General features: G+C 44.8%; 2 protein-coding genes across 2 annotated transcripts; one reads left to right on the top strand and one right to left on the bottom strand.

Annotated features, from left to right (window-relative positions):
- The first annotated feature begins 1,753 nt into the window (after nt 1–1,753).
- LOC131271099 (protein GUCD1) lies at nt 1,754–3,253 on the top strand. Its single transcript, XM_058272505.1, has 6 exons — nt 1,754–1,959; nt 2,072–2,246; nt 2,316–2,439; nt 2,514–2,701; nt 2,773–2,879; nt 2,956–3,253. The coding sequence occupies exons 1-6, from the start codon at nt 1,953–1,955 to the stop codon at nt 3,048–3,050; spliced, it is 696 nt and encodes a 231-aa protein (XP_058128488.1). The 5' UTR covers nt 1,754–1,952; the 3' UTR covers nt 3,051–3,253.
- Nucleotides 3,254–3,340: 87 nt separating this feature from the next.
- On the bottom strand, nt 3,341–18,992 carry LOC131270858 (protein strawberry notch). The gene is made up of 12 exons (XM_058272483.1): nt 18,526–18,992; nt 16,823–16,946; nt 13,817–14,038; nt 10,004–10,218; nt 9,836–9,920; nt 9,370–9,755; nt 8,856–9,262; nt 8,043–8,196; nt 6,055–7,963; nt 5,831–5,969; nt 4,643–5,006; nt 3,341–4,557 (listed from the first exon to the last, which is right to left on the bottom strand). Exons 1-12 carry the CDS (start codon nt 18,535–18,537, stop codon nt 4,312–4,314), a joined length of 4,263 nt encoding a protein of 1,420 aa, XP_058128466.1. The 5' UTR covers nt 18,538–18,992; the 3' UTR covers nt 3,341–4,311.
- Nucleotides 18,993–19,064: the final 72 nt, after the last annotated feature.

Below are 19,064 nucleotides of genomic sequence, written 5' to 3'. Positions count from 1 at the left end.
TAGTAAAGTTTAATTGAAAGCTGCACCAAATTCTATGAACACCGAAGAAATATGGAAGAAATATTTCAAAAATGTCAAATTTTACTCAAAATATTCATTCAGGAGCAAACTTAAATCAACGAAATATTTACACCATTAAAGCGTACTGGTCAATTTGTGGTTTTATTTGTCATCAGGAGCTGAACTCCATATAAAAAAAACCTTGCGCGATGTCGCGCGAATCGCGCTAGATTTTTTTTGCTCGGAGTTCAGCGCCTGTCAGGCGACGTCGCGTTACGCGACGGTGCAGTCTGGAAGGCGTGTAAACTATTAAACTATTTTTTAAAGGTGGTTTAAGCTATTTGCTTTTCAGCGCCGACTTCCCAAGGAGAACCCTGCTGCACTTGCCTACCAATGGTATCCATGCCTACCTAAAAGAACCTTGCCGAGTGTATTTTTGGTAGGCATGGACACCTCATAACCTACCAATAATTTGTTTTGGGAGGCACCGCAGTGGAAAGAGGTACTGGCTGTCAAACCTTTGTTTGTTTACTGTTTACTGTTTACTGTGCAAGTCTGGCCAACTAGCAAGCATTCGAAAACAGGAAGGGACGATGACCATCATCGACAGGTATAGAAACTGCAACGCAGTGTAAATAGTTGGTCGGTGGCCAACGGACTTCGCGGCGATCATCGGTTGTTACCGGTTGTAACATAGTATCGGTGGCCAGTGTTCGATAGCAGCGCTTGGATTGACCGACTCGGGGTGGTTAACCGGGGCCGTGTTAACTCGCATCAGACAGTAAGTACGTGTGTAAGAACCCACAGCAGAGAGTTCTTACTGATGATGATTTGTCCGTGCTTTTCACACATTTCAGGGTCTCGACAAGGAGGAAGAAGCGGCTTGAAATAATCATCAATGCGTTCTACGTGTTTTCACTGGCCATGACGGAGTGGTGCTGCACATCGTACATCGAAGGAGCCTGCTACGATCCGTGGTCGCTGTTTGCCAGCACGAACCAGAGGAGGCGTCGGACGATTTCTGAACATTTCCCCTGATTGCCTACCGAACCGGACGATATATATATATATATAATATTATCGTTGTATCAAAATAATAAAACAATCAAAAATATTTTCCTGTATGAAAATAATTATTATGGGAAAGAAAAGATATCCTGAACCCAGCTCATATAATCTACTACGAATGGGTATACGTTTTTTACGCGTATAGCCAGAAATAGGTGTTATAAACACGTTGCACAGTCACGTTGTCAAAACAGTTCTCTTTTGCGGTGTCCCGCAAGTATCAAGAGAATTGTTTTACCCTTCTTTTCAGAAGTGTTTTACATCCAAAATTGCATAGGAAATCTGCTGCAAAAGAAGGTGTAAAACACTTCTGAAAAGAAGAGCGATCAGGTCTCAAGATAATTCTTTTACATCAAAATGACGCCAAAATTTCTCGTTGGGTTGTTTACTGTATTTAAAGTTTTTTTTTTTGCTTAAATAAGATAGAGACCTTTTAATAAAGAGGTGCCACAAAAACCAAACATGCCAAAAGATAGTCAATAGATAAACTGAAACGTAGACTTTTCCGTTTTGTGAAATCTTTGAAATGGTCAAGTCACAATAATAACCGACAATTCAAAATTTTAACGAATCTTTCAACACACTTGCACACAAACAAAATTTCGTGAAAACATACCTGGTATGCAATGCAATAACTTTGGTTTTGTTGACAAGTCATTGTTATTGTTTTGCTGCAATGATCATCGAATGTGAAATGTTCGCCTTCGAGCTAAGGAGAATCGGTACTGTTCGATTTTGATATCATATCAAACATCGCCGCTTATCGAACACCATGGCTCAACCCAAAGTCAGTCTTTATCGTGGGCCCAACCAGCGCGGGAAGCATTACTGCTGACGGAAAGATAACGGAATCGAAGCTCCACAAACATTTGGTTGCCACTAATATGGAAGGTAAGTGGTATGCAATAGCAAGCACCAGCTATCTCCACACCCACCGTTTCCAGTTCAAGGCCGAACAAAATAGTTCTGATTTTGCTTCAATATGTTACCACTTCATTTACAGACGTTCACGGAAGTTACGTGCCGGATATTCTCGAGCATCCGCTCGTACATTTTACCCAACGCTGGGACTGGGATTGTGGGTTAGCCTGCATTCTGATGGTACTGGATCGCCGCCAGCGACAGACGTTCCTTTCGCAGTTCCAGCAAATCTGTGACGAAGGCCAGTTCGGGAAAAGGTTAGCCATGCGTCGACTTGGTCACATCTCCCGCAATGTTTAATTACTATTCGTTTGTTTGTTCCGCAGCACGTGGACAATCGATTTGTGCTACATACTCAAGGACTTCAATGTACCACACAAATATCTTACCACAACGCTCGGTGCCAATCCGTCGCATCGAGTCAACGACTACTACAAATCCTATACCTTGGTTAAGATTTCACCGATTTCTCTCAATTTTAAGAGAATAATTTAAGGAATTAATATTGCTCGTCTCAATAACAGGATATGCTACGGGTGAACAACAAATTCCGGTACGCCGATCAGAATGGTGTGGACGTGAAGCAGTGCTCTGTTACTTATCGGTTCCTAATAGACCACCTCGGGACGTACGGGAACATTATTCTGCTTACGAGTGCCTCACTGCTGTACTGTGACCTGTGCAAATTAAACAAACTGTCTTGCGAGATACGGTAGGAACAACTTCAAGCGGGTCATATCAACCGATAGTAAAAACTTAACTCGTCTTTTACCATATTTTTAGTTCCTGCCTAAGCATTACACCCAGCTACATGGGACACTACATCGTTCTCTGTGGGTACAACAAACGCTTGCAAAAGTTCATGTACCGCAATCCTGCCTGCAAAGATAGTAAGTATTAACTGCGCAAAGGAAATGATACCGATAGATGCTAAGCACACTTTTATTTCCCCATGCTCGTTTGCAGAAGTTTGCTACATTTCGTACCAAGCGCTTGACAGGGCCCGAAAGGCAAACGGCACGGACGAGGACATTATTCTGCTGTATGACAAACCCTCATGACCACTTCTTTCCGAATTCTGTTGCATTTAAAAAACGCGAAACAGAACGAAGACTACGGCGCGTGAGCAGTTAACATGAAGAAATAGATATCATTTCTAGTCTGCGCCATAATATTGACATGCATATGCCTCTTTTCGTATTATTTTTCTCCAATAAACACTATACAACTTTTTTGAGGGCTCCTTAGAGCCTTTTCGTTACAATCTCGTGCCCCTATTTTCTCCTTTCTATAAACAGGCTATGATGACACCGGAAATTTCGGAACAAGAGAAACAAGAGGACGAACTCCACACATGGTTTGAACGGATTTATTGAATTTCTTCGTCAAATCCTTTTATTGGCTATTTCATCCCAAGAGGCGGGAGGTATTGCTAGTCTCACTGAAACACTTAACTAAACAAAGCGTAACGCATAATATACGGCGGCGTAGAGCGCAGTAGTATATCGCATCGAAACTAATCTACCATTTGCGGGTGTTCTCGTTCTTTCACGACCCCTCGATGCCTCTTTTTTTCCAGCGGTGTCTCTCTGGAGCACTCCATCGCATCTTTTTTTAGTTTCCTTACAACTCCTCCTAAACCTAAAGCCTACCACTGCAGCGTGAACTAAAGTAATTTGTACATTCTTTACAAATGTATGTTTTTTTTTCTTTTGGAAGTAATGTGCTCCCCCGGTGAAAACCAAACGCTAAAGAAAAAACGGCTTCGATAGCGTCAAGTGTGCATTTGCATAGCAAGATTGAAGTTTTTCTAGTGAGTATTAATTGCAGCGCGAAAATAACATTTTTTATTTGCTTACTTCATAGCTTCAAATAAATAAATGAAACTCTCTTCAGCACAATCAAGAAACCCATCCAAATGAAGTATCGTCAATGTATACTGCACAAACGGATTTTACAAAATCCCAGCGGCTATGCCGGGCAGGTTAACGGCCCATTTAAGTGCTGTGGGTTCAAACCTCAAAGCAAGCATCGATTTACGAAAACACTTCTATAACGGATGGAAAACTAGAAACGCATGCAGCCTGAGTGAGATTTTCAAGCAGAAAATCCACACCCGGCTAGGGGAATCAATAAGCAGTTAGTCTAAATAATTCGAGCTTTTCCATTCTCCACGGTTGGTTAAACGTAAAGAATAAAAACAATACCAAGCGCATACATCATACTTCACCATTGTTACGTGCTGGGCACTCACTACTTCCGAAGAGGACATGACGGAGACTAATGGAGGGAGAGGGGGGCATTGAAGGATAGGAATTCGATTCAGTGATCGTCGAAGACCACCTCGTCCACCTTCTCCGAGTCGCTGGCAAGATCCTTCACCAGCTGTTCGACGCAGTTCTTTGGAATAAGTGTGCCAACGATTTTGGCACCCTCTTTCGTCTTGAGCCGGATCACCTGCATGCGCGACTGACTGCCAATGCGGGAAGCCAGACTGTTCTCCACCCTCGCCCAGACTGCGAGTACCGATCCAGAGAGTACGCTGTAAGTACGCTGTCGCAGTCCAATCTGCAAAGTCCAAGTGCAAGAGATACAAATCAATGGATGAATGTTGTTGTGTTGTGGTTGAATTGAATGCGTCAAATATACTAACCTCGCATTCCTGACCCATCGACACGTTCCGGCAGTGACCCTTCCAGTAACTGTGCGAGCAGGTGTTAACCGAAGCGTCGTATAGCTGGCTCCAGTGGGCTTCCGCCTCGGTGCTCACCACCTTCCGGTACTTTTTCTCCAGATCGGCCAACGATTCGTGCTTGAACTGTAGGCCCGTGTTCGGGTGGTATACTTGGAACAGGATGCTCTCCTTGGTGTTCTCCTTCTTTAGCAAGCCCGCGCCTACAAATGACTTCTTTTTGGCCGGATTCTCGATCTCGACCGCCAGTATCACGTTGTACTTGCCGTTGCGAGGATGCTGGGAGATGTAGAAACCTTCCTTTTCACCTCCTAACTCGGCCCATCTGTGAGAAAAAGACAACAAAATAAATCCTTGCTTTTATGCAGCGCACGTGATCAATTTTTTTTAGTATATTTAAATAAAGCGTTCCTCAACAAAATATTGAAATAAATTTGAAAGCACTGGAAAGAACAAAATAACCAAGGATTACTGTTCGCAACGATATTGCACTAAGCGAGCAATCACCGTCGTTTTATTCCGCGCCAGAGCAAAGTGTAAAGGATTTTATTGAGTCGGTAAATATCTTGGAAAACCATTTTACAGGGTTTTTTTTGAATCGATAGCATAGGGCAAGGCTAAACAAATTGGGTGTATCCTTCAATTTCGAAAAAAATGCTAAAGCAGATCAGCGCACTGGTCAACTCATTAGGGCATCGTTATCCCTCGGTGCCAAATCGATAACCTTCTCTCCTCTAATAAACTCTAAAATCGATATACTATTTTTAAACTTCATCACATCCGCAAATTACAAGATTGAAAACCGGTTTATTTTGATTTTCATAGAAATATAATACGAAAACTTTCTACTATAATACCCTGATTGGAGTAACTGTACCGCTAATGAGCTTTTAAGGTTCTTCTCTTTATATAAAAAAAAAACCTTGGCAAATGTTGATTCGTTTACCCTTTATGTTTCAATATCCGGTGTAAAATAAAATGATGGTGCGATCGATGCGACTATTATTTCCTGGTTATTATTACAATAAAGTTTTAAGTGCTGTCAAATTTATCTGAATATTGATGCAAAAACATGGGCAATAATTTGTTTAAATTTCCTGTAAAAATTCGTCCCGCACCCGGTACATGATTTCTGTAGGTCAAACTTACTTGTCGATAGCCTCTTGCCAGATCATGCCACGTTCGACCTTCACCACGTGTAGTTCCGTTGGTGCAATGCCCGTTGAGTGTTTTCGCGAGAATCGAATGATTTTAATACGCGTCACATTTTCTCCTGCCGCACCAAGATCTGGGGAAATTTAATAAAGAACCGAGGCGAATGTTTGGTAAACCCAAAACAGTATATGCAACTTGCATGTTGGCAAACCACTTACCTACGATACCCAAGTCGAAGCGACCGCGCTTCTTTTCTTGCTCGATGGTGGCCTCGAGTGTGTCGGTAAAGTACTTGAAAAGCCGATTCTGCAGCTCAACCGGCATACCCAATATTCGGTTCAGGAACTTCGATATGTTGTTGTAGTCCTTGTCTAGGCTCAGCACACCCGGCATCTGCTCACTGTTTACGATCAGCCCGACACCAACCAGCGCCCCGGCCACATCCTTGAAAAAGTCGCCACGATAGTCGGCGGGAGGTGGAACCATCGGGGACTCGTAGCCCATGATCGTCTTCATCACAGCCTCCAGCGCCGTCCGACCGTACTTGTTGTCTATGTTGAACTGCGACAAATCGCGCGTTTCCGTGGCACGCCGATCGCCGTGCGTCAGGGCACCGAGCGACTCCAGCCGCTTGGCCACGGTTGACGCGAACCTCCGTTCCCCCGCCAGGTCAGAGATGAGGAACATGTACTCGGGTGCGTTCACCTGATTCGATCGGTGCGTTCGTCCGAACTGCTGGATCGCCCGGTCGGCCGACCAGGGAAGCTCGAGCGTGATGTGGACACGCCGGCGCTGGTTTCGCACCCTCCGGTCGCTCTGCAGCGAAATACCGCTCGAAGCCGCCTCCGAGATGATCGCCACGTCCTTCTCGCCATCCATAAAGCGCTTCTTTTCGGTAATGTTGAGCGTCTCCAGCGGCACGTCCTGCTCCGAGCGCGATTCGTACTGTATCGAACCATCGTCGTTCTGCACCACACGGCCCTTGCGGCCCGTCATCTCCGCCACGTTTTCCGGACCTCCCAGCTCGTCGATCAACTGATCAAGCGTATTGGCCGGCAACCGGTCACCGAGCCGTTCAATTTTAGCCAACAGTTCGTCCTTCATCTGACACGCACGTTCGATTGCGTCCTTCGGCGGTGGTCCACCGGCCAACTGAATGGAGAACCCGTTGCTCGACTGGATGGTCAGCGGTTTCGTGTCCATCTGTTTCTTCGTCAAGTGCGCCTGTATTTTGTCCTGCGTTGTAACGGGCTTTTTGCGCCCTCCAACTACGGACGTTGGTGTTGCCATGACGGAAGGTGCAGAGGACGGCGCTTGTTGCTTACTAGCCTTCAGTTTCGTCTTTCCGGAGGAAGTGGTTGGGACAGATTTTTGATTTTTCATCACCCATGGATCGTCGCCGTCGCTGTCGCCAGCGAACGGATTGTAGCCATCGCTCTGGCTCCCCGCACTGTCATAATCGTCGTGGTAACTTTCCTCCTGGTCGCTGTCGTCGGATGGTCGGAAATCGGACTCGTGTGAATTGCGTCGCGATTTTTCGGACGCCGACGACGAAGTAGAAGCCGATCCATCATCATCGTCCGATGAATCGTTGTTACGGGAACGCTTCGTCTTGGGCACACCTTTGGTGTTGGATGCACCAGCTCGTTTGCGTTTCGAATCCACCAGGCCAATGCCGGCAGACGTCGAAGCACCCTTATTGGCTCCACCGCGTGCGGAAGAAATGTCCTGCAAGAGGCTATCAAGCTGCGTCCGTCCACCACCACCGTCCAGTCCAAGCACCCGGTTGATGCGGTTCCGATCGGGTGCTGGAAAATGTTTCTCCACCAACGATTGCAGCACGCCCTTAGCGGTCGATACGAAATCCGAAAGCTCTCCATCGTCGCGTTCCAGTTGCTCGAGCGTCCTCGCTTCACCGGTCGACTGCAGACCGATAACCACACACTTGCCGTACTTGATGGCTTCCCGGGCCACCTTGACTGCGTGGTTCACCTTCGACGCGATGCAAAGGTACTTGAAGAACCGCTGGTGGGCCGACCAAAACTGTCCCCACATTGTTTTCTTCATTCGGCTCTCGGCATCGATCAGTTCCGCAGCTTCCGTGAACTTTTGCATCGCTTCTACCCACTACAAATACACAAAAGAAGAGTGTCTCATTAACATTTAGCAGGCTCCTGCCGAACTTCTCAAAGACGACTATACTTACCAACTCGACTGACTCGTCGTAGACCTGCTTGAACTCCTTCGTCAGTGGTACCTCTTCGATTTTAAACGTCACTCCATGAAAACTGAGCTGCCGCGCAATGTACATTCCTCGCAGTTTCATATCCATTGCAACGATCTCCATTGCACCAACACCGCTTTGGGACAGAAAAAAAATAAAACGGATTAATACATTGCAGGTATTTAGGACTAGTTCAGGGCTTTGAATTCAAATCCTGCTCAAGTTTAGATAAGAGAAGTACAGTGTAATAAGATAATTAGATCTTTCTTTATAACACAGTTGGGTAAATGTTTATTTATATTTTGTTTTTCCTTATATTTTCTAATTATTTCAAGAACTTAACTGTAAAGCACTCGTTAATAATTTATTAGTGTAAAAACCATTGCTGTAACAAAATATCGGGATAAATAAATTTTTACAAAATTTGAAAGATTCGTTAACCGGATATAACATTACTCTTCTAAACAGAAATGTTTTGGTTAGACAAAAATTTCATGTTGATATTCTATTCGCTTTCATAAAAAATTTACGTTGAATGTACTAACTTTAGGACGTTATATTATTTAAAAAGTGCAAACTTTAACTTTATAGTTTGTTTCTCAGAACCTCCTTATAAATGGCATGGTTAACCGTTGGGCAGCATCTACTAGAAAACCTCGAAAAAAACAGCAAATAGCATGATATATACTTTAAGACTGCCATATTTTCATAATATTACTGACTTTAACAGAAACAATATGCATATCAGTCAGAATTCGTAGAGAATTGAACAAAAAAAATTGCTCAGGTACTTACCGCTTCTCAACAGCCTGAATAAAATCGTTAAACGTGGGGAATGGCGTTCCCTGGCCCCATATACCCAGTCGCACCATATACGCCATGTTGCGGGGCTCCGAGGCGCCGGTGGCAGACGCGTACACGACGCGCGCCTTTGGCAACTTGTTCTGTAGCTCTAGAGCCGTCAACCCCGTCTTGGTCGGCTTGCTCGAACCGACCGGGCACAAATTCTTCGCCTTGTGACACTCGTCGAATACAATCACGCCGTCGTAGTCTTCTCCGCACCACTGCAGCAGCTGCTTTAGCCGAGTCTTGTACTTTCCGGCCGTGCTCTGCGATTCCCCGATCAGGGCCGAGTACGTGCCAAAGATAACGCCCTTTTTGACGTTGTTGTTGACGGTGGAGTTGATTTTAGCATATTTTAACTGTAACGAAAACCCACAAACACAGATGAGGATTTAATATGTTGTGTATAGTTTTTTTAACACCGGATCAAGTTTGACCATAGCGACAAACACCGCCGCTTCGTTACCTTATTCAACGGCATAACGTCGATTCGACTGGCGCCGATGTCGCGCAAATCGCGCTCCGCGTCGTACCGCAGGTCGTTTGACACCGAGATCCAGATCGACTTTTTGCGCCCCTTCAGATAGTTCTCGAATATGATGCCGGCGATGGTACGCCCCTTGCCGACACCGGCACCGTCGCCTATTAGGAACCCGGCTCGCGTACCATCCGGTAGCAGATGCGCGTGGGCCTGGCTGGCGTACGTTATCGACTCGAGTTGCAGTGCACTCAACAGCCCGCCATTGATGGTTTCCGGCGGGATGGAAACTTGATAGTATACATCGCACGGTTCCACGGAAGACAGGGAGGCCGTTTCTACAACCGGATCAGGATGTTTTTTGCCAATTTTCACTGCAACAACAAAAAATGGAAGATAAATCACTTACGAATCTCTTCCGGTTTTTGTGAAATCTCTACAATATTGTGCTTACATTTCGCTGGCCAATACTCTGCATAGGTTTCCGCCACACCCATCTCTTCCTCATCCGCTTCCTCTTCTTCGGGCATTTGGTTTACCTGAACATTAAAACAAAGCATAATGTCACCACAAATGGAAAGGCGCATAACGACCAATAGTCACCTAGGGAACGGTAGCGTACCTTGCTGGCATCCGCCATCCACATCTGTGAGATCAATTTGGTCGGAATTCCGCTGGTCAGGTAGTGCGGGTTGGCCACCAGCATGGCCTGCAGATTCTGCAGCCACTGCTTGTTGTTGGACATCATCAGCTGGCTCATGTTGTCGGAGGAGCCAAGTGCAGAGCCCGGTCCAACCGACGAGTTGCCACCGAAACCGCCAATGCCGGCCATTTCCACTGTGCAACGAAAAAGGGTGGGAACAGTTAAACGGTAAAGTTAAACGGAATTAAACGAAAAAAATAAAGTAAATTGTTTCTACAAACAGCAGCGATAAAATACGTACAACAAGATAAGAATTACATGCGTGGAAATAATCCCAAAGTAACGTAAAAATGGCATAAAAAAGGGCAACTTCTACTTTAAGCATTTATCAAAGCGCCATAACAAACGGTAAAATAAAACAAATTATTACAAAGTCTATGAACGTTTTGCTGCATTGCTTGGTCCTTATCAAATCTGTAGAATTTGGTTGCATTCTATTTCAAATTAACCATCGCTTTTGCAGCAATGTACAAACATATTAGCTGAAACGGAATAGGAACCAAGCATGTTCCACACGATGCCATTATATACACATCGATTAGTGATGCAGTATGCACGCATGCATGCAGAACTTCAGAAGCTCTCATATGTGTATTTCCGCATTGCAAAAGCGCATTAAACAAGGCAGGAAGGAATCGCAGACTGGTTAATTTATAACGTCCATTCCGGGGTTTGCCACCCGGGACATGACAGAAACACATCAATGCAATTTAATTAGCGAGCTCCATCCTCTTGGATGGACACATCGCTGGATTCGCTGGACAGACATGCCTCCTACCCGTTCCTCCCATTCCGTCTTCGTGAGTGCATTCATGTGAAGTATAATTTGCCTAAATCTAGCTAGAAACCTGAACTGCATCTCGTGATAGGCTTATTAAATTATACCTCAGCCTAATTTGCTGGGTGGTACATTATTGCTAATCATGTCGTAAATCTTTTATTTTAAGTTGAAAACGAAAATTAATTGTTGAAACATGAAGATTTTCTCAAAAGAAGAATATCACAAACCGTCGGGATACAACCGTAACAAAATATTAGCGAAGTCCAAGGTGGTATTTTCAACTTAAAACAATTCTTGTACTCTGAACTACTACTGAAATAACATGCAAAACATATTTTTCTCGGATGTTTTACCAGTTTTGCCCGTTTTAGAAAAACAAGCGCGCTGTGATCCATTCAGCTTGACAGAAGAAGCGGAACAGTATAAAACCACCTGATGTTGGACACTTCACCTGGACGTCGCAAATGTTTAGTGACGGTTGGCAATTGGCTAGAAACAACTAACAGTTGTTTGGCTGAACCCGAACTGGGGTTAAACCACAACAAAAGAGAACAATTGGTTCATCATGCAGCATAAACAATATGCAAAAATGTAACGAACGGAAGATTTCTATAAGGTGGAAGAAAAATGTGAGTACATTACAAAAACGCAAGGAGCAAATCAAATAGAAGCCATTTTCTGGCACATTGTGTGTTTTAGATGGATAAGCATACTTCGTATCATAAAAATAAAAAGGCGGATAGGAAAACGAAATAATCCATCGGTAAACCAAGACAGAAAGGAAGACAGTAAAGTATCAAACAGAACCATTTGGCAGGCTGGATCCGCGAAAGGAATGCTGCGCGCTTCGGCGGATGCGCGTGCGTGCGTGGGCGTGCAGCAAGTAACTTACTCTGCGCCAGCAGAGTGGCCAGGCTCGGTGGGTAGTAGCTGCCCAGGCCACCGAGAATGCTTGTCGCTCCTGGAGGTAGTATCGATCCGCTCGCCGAGGTCGGCTTGACCAAGCCGGAGGACGAGGAGGTGCTACCGCTTGGTCCGCTCATGTTGAAACCGCTGCCACTACTACCGCCATTTATACCGCCACCACCTCGGCGACGCTGACCGCCGCCGGCGATGTTGGAGGAAGACGAAGACGAGCAGCCATCGTCGCCTTCTTCGTGTGCCGCGCGCAACCAATCAAGACAGAATTGGCAGACCCGCAGGAAGATGCCAACCAAAACCCCAAACGCAACGCATTCGAGGAGGAGGAGGATGCGAGCGAAGAAGTTGCATTGATTAGGAGGTTTTGTGCGTGTGATTTCGGTGGCCGATCCGGTTGCGTGTATGTACGCGGGATTCGGAAGTAAATAAGGTAGTAGCTCGACGGGCAATCGATGCACACGCACATGAAAATAGATGCCGCCGAAGGACGGGGCAGTGGAATGGAAGCGCAAGAAGCACAAACAATGTTCGCGCAATGCCCGGGCGACAACACATCACCCACGAATGATGAAGATAAGATTTATGTACACGCGACCACACAAGAAGAAGACCCCCGACGAGTCAGCAACGTGAATGTACGAAGGTGAATTCAAAGCTCGACCGGAAGAGATGGTGCAAGCAACACCGGGTGCAGGCAAAGGATGAGCGCGAGAAGGAGTTTGTCAAATGTGCGCGGAAGGAATTTTCCGCGAGACCGAACCGGGACACGGAGCCACCATGAGAGGATGAGAAGAGAAAAACGAGAGGAATGTGTGTTAGCAAAACGGAGGACTTACGGGAAATGCATCAACCAACCGAAGGCCGACAGGAGGGATGTTGCACAAAGCATTGCAAATAATGATTGTCCAACTGTACACAAACCAACCTAATAATTAGTTCAATGATGATAAACAAATAACAACACAAAGTGTCTAATAAAAATAAGATTCTCAACGAATAGTCCAGGCTTTGCTTAATAATACTGTGAACGGGCACGTAGCCCCATTTCAGTTAAAATTAGGTGGATAAATAGTTCAATCCAACCTACTAAAACGATCGCCAGAGCTTGCAACATAACGCGAGCATTGTTGAACGAATCTGTCCGAAGCATTAAGTAGATGGCCGACGCTTTTAAGACGATGTCTAAGACGACGTCTTTTAGCGGCAGCCAATTTCTGAGCCTTTTGTAAGGACGGTTGCTTGAAAAGATGTATGTAAAGGTGGGTGTTTCATTTCTTGATTTAAATTTACTGTAGCATATCAATATGTTTTAATATTTTTCTTAAAATGGGTTGTTCTTGCAAATTTACTCGGAGCTTCTTTCTAAATGACTACTAAAACATTTTAATCAAATGAACCGGTTGTTTCGTTTCTTCTCAGGTTGGAAGATTCTTCTCACCAGACTCAGGAAAACTGGGTTTGCTAAGTCGAAACCAAATGTTGAATTAGTTCTAAACATAAAACATAAACTTAAACTTGTATGTAACAATGAAATATGTAGAATTCGCTTGTTCGAGAAGATTATCACGTGTTAACAATTTAAAGTTCAAATTTTTAATAAATTAATTTCATCGAGATAAATAGTAAAAAAAAAGTCGGAGACTATGCATCATTGAACAAGTCCAGATCGAATATTTTCAGTTTAGAAGTAAAACAGAATTGTTAGGACACGGCAATCGAAAAGATAAAACAGAGTTTGCAAAAATGTGTTAAATTTTCACTATTCTAAAAATCAAATAAACGATATTGTACAACTTTGTGCAAAATTCCTCTTTAAACAACTTCAACCGACAGATCGAGTACATTTTTTGGCGGGAATTGAAAAATTTCCCGCTTCTTGTTCGGTTGATTGAATGCGAACCTACTTCAACCACCCTTTTTTTAAAGCCCATCACCCGCAGTACGACCACCTCCGTTGCCCAAAAGAGGAACAGTTTCTCTTCAAACGCCGGATATACTAAATACTCTGTGTGAACGATTACACTACTCACCACTACCACCAGTTCCCCTCGGCAGACCGGCGGCTACCACCTTCGTGGAGGTATTGCCGAGCTGCTCGTTTTTGATGCCCGCCGTCGCCATGCCGTGGTTGCCCGGGAACTGTACGCTGGATGAGGAGTTTGTCCCAAAATTGGCCCCTGTGTCCGCCGTTGATCCTTCCGATTTGAATTTCTTCGTGAGTGTGGCCACCGTTGCCAAATCTTTGCCTCCTCCTGGTCGTAGAGAAAAAAGGATTGGAAAAAAAGATATGAATTAGTTAGTATCTTTATTTGTCGAAAGGAGACCACCGGTAAAAGGAGGGAAAATTCAACGAACTTATCAAACAAAATTCAAATTGTAACAGAAACCAAATTATTTCGATAATGCTGTACCTTCTAAGAATGTTCTGAACCTTTCAGTCCACCTCCGCCACAAAACTGATATCGGCCAAGTGGTATGCGACGCTAGCTGTATAGCTTTCTAAACTTTACAGAGCAATAATCAATAATTTCACCGAAGCGTCCGACAAACGCGAGTCCGACCGACGAGCACCAGGACCCAGAGCGACCAGAGCAAGGATTTCGCGTCTTGACACATGCAAGCTAATAATTCAACTGACGAAACGCACAAACAACCTACACACCTTCTCCTAGGATCAATTCGGTGCCAGTTTCAATTGCAGAACAGTTCGGAAGGTGACGAGTAGGAGGACTCGGCTAGGGCTGGAGGGTGGTAGAAGGTGCCATCGGTTAGCCGAGTAGTGTTTGCCGCGGCGAAGAGAGCGCACTCGGCGTCTTCGGCGTCCAGCAGCACACCAACAACCGCGGCGATCCGCGATATGATGATATGCGGCGCGGTAGATAAGAAAACCGGTACCGTGTGAGCGTGGTGAAGGCGAGATCTTCGCGAACCGAAAGGACAGCTGGCTCGCTGGCGTAGATGAGGTGAACTGGGTGGGGGTCATCAGACGCCAAATGATTCGAGAAACATGTTCCTCAGGACGCACCGTGGTGGCAGAAACGTTTTCTAAACTCTCTGATATGCCTTCCTATTCACCCAACCACTACAGAGAGGTCCATCCCTTTTCCCGCTGTGCCAACATTCATAACCCTTTCCTTTTTAGAAAGGACGCGTGAGGTGGAGAAGAAAACTTTCTTACCACCACCCCCTTCCCTTCATCCACATTGTGCGATGGCTTCACTTTCCTTCGCGAATCTCGCGAGCCCTTTTTCCCCGGAGGGAAACGGAGCTAAATACCGACTAACCGAGAGGAGCACATTAAGGCCGGGAAAATGGGTCTGGCCTGCGGCAAGAAACGCTATACGCGTGAGGTGATAGGCGAGGTGGAAGACCTACGCACACAAACACGAGCGTGGAGAGGATACTCGGTGGAAATGGAATATTTGCCGACCTGAAAACAGCCATCGGAAAACCGAAAGATGTGGTGGTGGTGGCCTGCTGCGAGGGGACGAAGGCGCATTCAGTTTGATTCGGGGGTTTAGATGATGAATACTCCCTCACAGTGGGGATCTGTGGTTCGACCGTTTGGTGATTGATAAGAATTAATTTAAATACTGCAACAGACAGGATGAAGCCTTTCAAGGAAATACTTTTTCTGCCTTTTTACTGTTCTAATTTCTGTAAACCTGTCAGTTAAATGGTGTGTTTTTTCTTTATTAAGATATATTAAGAAGGAATTTGTTTATTTTTTTTGCTTAGCACTAACAACCAGCAAACGGGGTTCATCATTTAAAGGAACTGACAAATTACAAAACAACAATTGCCAAAATGTATGAAACTGAAATAGATTACTAAATACAATTGTTATTTTTCTACCATGGCAGTGACGATAAGAATAATAGAAACGAGAGTATCTGTGTAGCTAACAGCAATGATAAAACCAATCATTTTCCCTTGCACTACCTACACAAATCTTGTCGTACAGGGGAGGGTCCGAGCACAGTTGAGATTCGAACCCACGCCGTTAAGGTCGTGTGCCTCAGCGCTCATGGGCCGATTTTCTATCCGGACCTAACGCTCGGCTGTTGCGGACCCAAATCGGTTGGATTATTGTTTAGAAAATTATTAAACAAATTATATGGTTACAAAAAACGTTATCGTTATAAAAATGTTGAAATATTGTTGTAGCATGACGGGAAATATATCTAAATTTCCACCCTCTTTCTCATTATGCCGCTGGTCGCGGTACACGCGCCACCGTACGCGAGAAGCCACCCTCGAGAGGCGTTTTGAGCGGCTGAGAGTGGGTTTGTTGTTCGTGAGAATCCTTTCGCAGCAGGATTCACCGCGTAATGCGAATGATTTCGGCCAGCACCGTTGGAACCACGTCGCCGGAACGGGACAATACATTTCGTGCTATCTAGCTCTTCATTCTTCTTCCCCACACCTCACGATTGCCTCTCAACCTAAAATTGCAACGGGAAAGAAAATTGAATCGATTCAAGAGTAGCATAATCATATGTACATAAGTGCGGCTAACTTCGCAATGGTTCATGGAAGCGCTTTGAATACTTCGATTGTGGGTAAATACTACTTGTGGCGAAACAACACATACTGTGACGGAAGTGCAAAGGACATCCATTTACCACCATTTGCTCTCTATGGCATGGCTCTATGTTTTCAAATCCAAGAATTGACCAAACTGTTCGAGGCGCTGAGCCTCGCGATACGATAAGAAACGACAGCTCAAGCATTAGCTGCCATTAGCGATTCTCGGGTTGCATTCCTCGTCACCATCGGCATTTATCTATCTATCCATCTATAGCAGCAAAACACGCCCGTTATCCCTGGTGTACGCACCCATCCAAAAGTCCCCTCCGAGGTCCGTATCATCACGAGCGAACGAACCAACACATCCATCGAAGATTATTTACACACGGAATTAAATGACTTATTATCCGCAATCTCGGACCGAATGGGCTGAAGGAACCCGCGAAATGACCAACGATGGATCAACCGGGAATCAACGACGATCATCCTTTTCTATGTGCATTTACCTGGTACTTCTATTTCATCCGGATCTTCGTCATCGTCGAAGTCGGTCGAATCGCCGCCCTTTTCATCATCCTCCTCCTCGTCGTCCTCATCTTCTTCCATTCCGTAGGACGAATTTTTCAAAGCCTGCAACAACAAACGAAGCAAACAAAATATATTATATTACCACCTTTTGTAAAGGCTGCAGTAAAATGTACAATCATAAAATCGTCAAATTTATTTAGCTGTAACCGTTCTATTTGCCAAAACTATACAACGCAATTTAAAATCTTTATTGTTATCAAAAATTATATTTTAAAACAACAAGTAGTTACTCTACAATTTTTTGTAACATTCATATATTTACGTTAGGAAGTATTGCTCGAACGGAAGGAATAACATTATGTGTAATAATAATAATAATAATAATAATAAATATAAAAAATAAGCTTAAGATATAACAACATACTTTACATCTAGGCATAAAAAATACAATTACAATACAATTAATAAAGTGGTTCGACACCGAAAGGCGAATGACTTCTACACAACAAGCACGAAGAAAACCTTCGATGACAAATTCGCCCGATATTGGAGGAAAGAAAATAATATATGTTTATAAAGCAGCGTCCGAACCACATGGCATTTTTCCTTCTTGCAGCAATACTGCCGGACTTGTTTATTATCACTTCCACGTGTTTAGAAACACGTTGCGCAGAGCAACGAAATCGAAAAGTCGGCCGTTCTAGCGTTGCGATGGTGACCGAAAAGGAATGAAAAGGCAAGAAAAAAGTATGGTATGATTGTACCATCCGTCAACCAGCATCGGCGAAATTCTTGTACCGGTAACATAAGATTACCGACTTGGGAAAGAAAGTCAATCAAAAAAGCATCTTTCAATGGGTTATGGTATAGTTAGCTGCGCTAAGTCGTAAGGGCGGAAACTAATTTATGCATATGTGTACCGCGCGAAGAATACTTGCAGCAAGGTTGCATTTCCGTAATGCGCCGACAAGCTTATTGCGTACACATTATGTATCAAATTGCAATGATTCTACTTTCGATTGGCACCTAACACTCCCATTTGGGCGAACGGAGAATTCCTGTTTCGGCCACGACAGGGAAGACTCTGGCAAAACCCCCCATCGTTCACTTCCGGTCGCAGCTGGACCGCGCGACGAAGGATGAGGCTGAATATTACATTACAGTGAACAGCGGATCAATAGAAGGGACAGCCACACCCAAGGGAAGGGTCGCACTCCAAGGATCCGCCAAATGTGCGGCGTAATAGCATCAAGGACATCCGCCTGGCGAAACTTTCCGGTTCACTAGCCATATTCCAAGGCTCGGTACCCTTTCGCAAGGGTACCTCAGTTCCAACCCCAATTGGTGGTGCTGTCAAATGTGACATTTAGTCAAAACGCTCAAATACATGCACAGAACTACATACTATTTTTGTGGTTATGTTATGCCTGTGAAGAAAATCGTTTGCAACGAGAAGAGGAAGAGCAACAGAGTGGAGTCATCTGGTGATAGTTATCACATCGTCACCCTTTGGACGACGTGTTTGTGGGAAGAAAAATGCAATTCGCTGAGTTTGAGATAGCTTCTCCCGTAGATCGATTGCCGGTCGCACGCAAACGGAAGCGATGACAGTCGCGAAGACGTTTCCAAACGAGAGAAAGAATGGTCCGGGAAGAACGTAAAAATCAAAACAAAAAATTACCATCCGATTCATGTCGTTTCCCCGCTTGTGCTTCTTGTCTCACACGGTCGCCTCCTGTGCAACCCGGCACCGACCAGCTAAAAGCTGCGTTGACGTAAGACGCGTCTAGCGTGCTATTTCCCTCACGGACACTATTTTCACTGCACAACAAACTGCACTGCGAGGCAAACTTCACCGAAAATGCCGCTGCTGCTTTGTCTGAGAGACCAGCAGTAGACTTTTCCGCTGCACTGGGAAACTTTTTCACTGCCTGCCCCGGACACTACACAACAATAATACTGTACACACACGATTCGCACCACACAGTTCCAACTGCGCGACTAGAGAGAATGACTGTTGCCTTTCGGAGTTTGTCAAACGGAGAACTCAACGACCGAAACATCCACTGCCAATCGTCTTCTCTTGCTGACTGAATCTAAACTGGATGTGTGCATCGTACGGAAAGCATGTGTGTGCGCTTTGTTGTTCGTGAACTGAAGTCTGACAGCGATGCGTTTATACATTCGGTTGAAAGCTCCACTAATGCTACTTGTACAGGA

The sequence above is a fragment of the Anopheles coustani genome, chromosome 3 (genome assembly GCF_943734705.1).
Source record: "Anopheles coustani chromosome 3, idAnoCousDA_361_x.2, whole genome shotgun sequence".
Classification (NCBI taxonomy): Eukaryota; Metazoa; Arthropoda; class Insecta; order Diptera; family Culicidae; genus Anopheles; species Anopheles coustani.
Note: the sequence above shows the minus strand (reverse complement) of the source record. Positions and strands in the feature narration are given on the sequence as shown.

Excerpts from the sequence above, each read along its gene's own strand:
- LOC131271099 (XM_058272505.1), top strand. Across the intron at positions 2,247-2,315 it reads GAAGGCCAGTTCGGGAAAAG|CACGTGGACAATCGATTTGT; the intron begins GTTAGCCATGCG and ends TTTGTTCCGCAG. Across the intron at positions 2,440-2,513 it reads ACTACAAATCCTATACCTTG|GATATGCTACGGGTGAACAA; the intron begins GTTAAGATTTCA and ends TCTCAATAACAG.
- LOC131270858 (XM_058272483.1), bottom strand. Across the intron at positions 9,921-10,003 it reads GGATGGCGGATGCCAGCAAG|GTAAACCAAATGCCCGAAGA; the intron begins GTACGCTACCGT and ends TTTAATGTTCAG. Across the intron at positions 4,558-4,642 it reads CGATGGGTCAGGAATGCGAG|ATTGGACTGCGACAGCGTAC; the intron begins GTTAGTATATTT and ends TGGACTTTGCAG.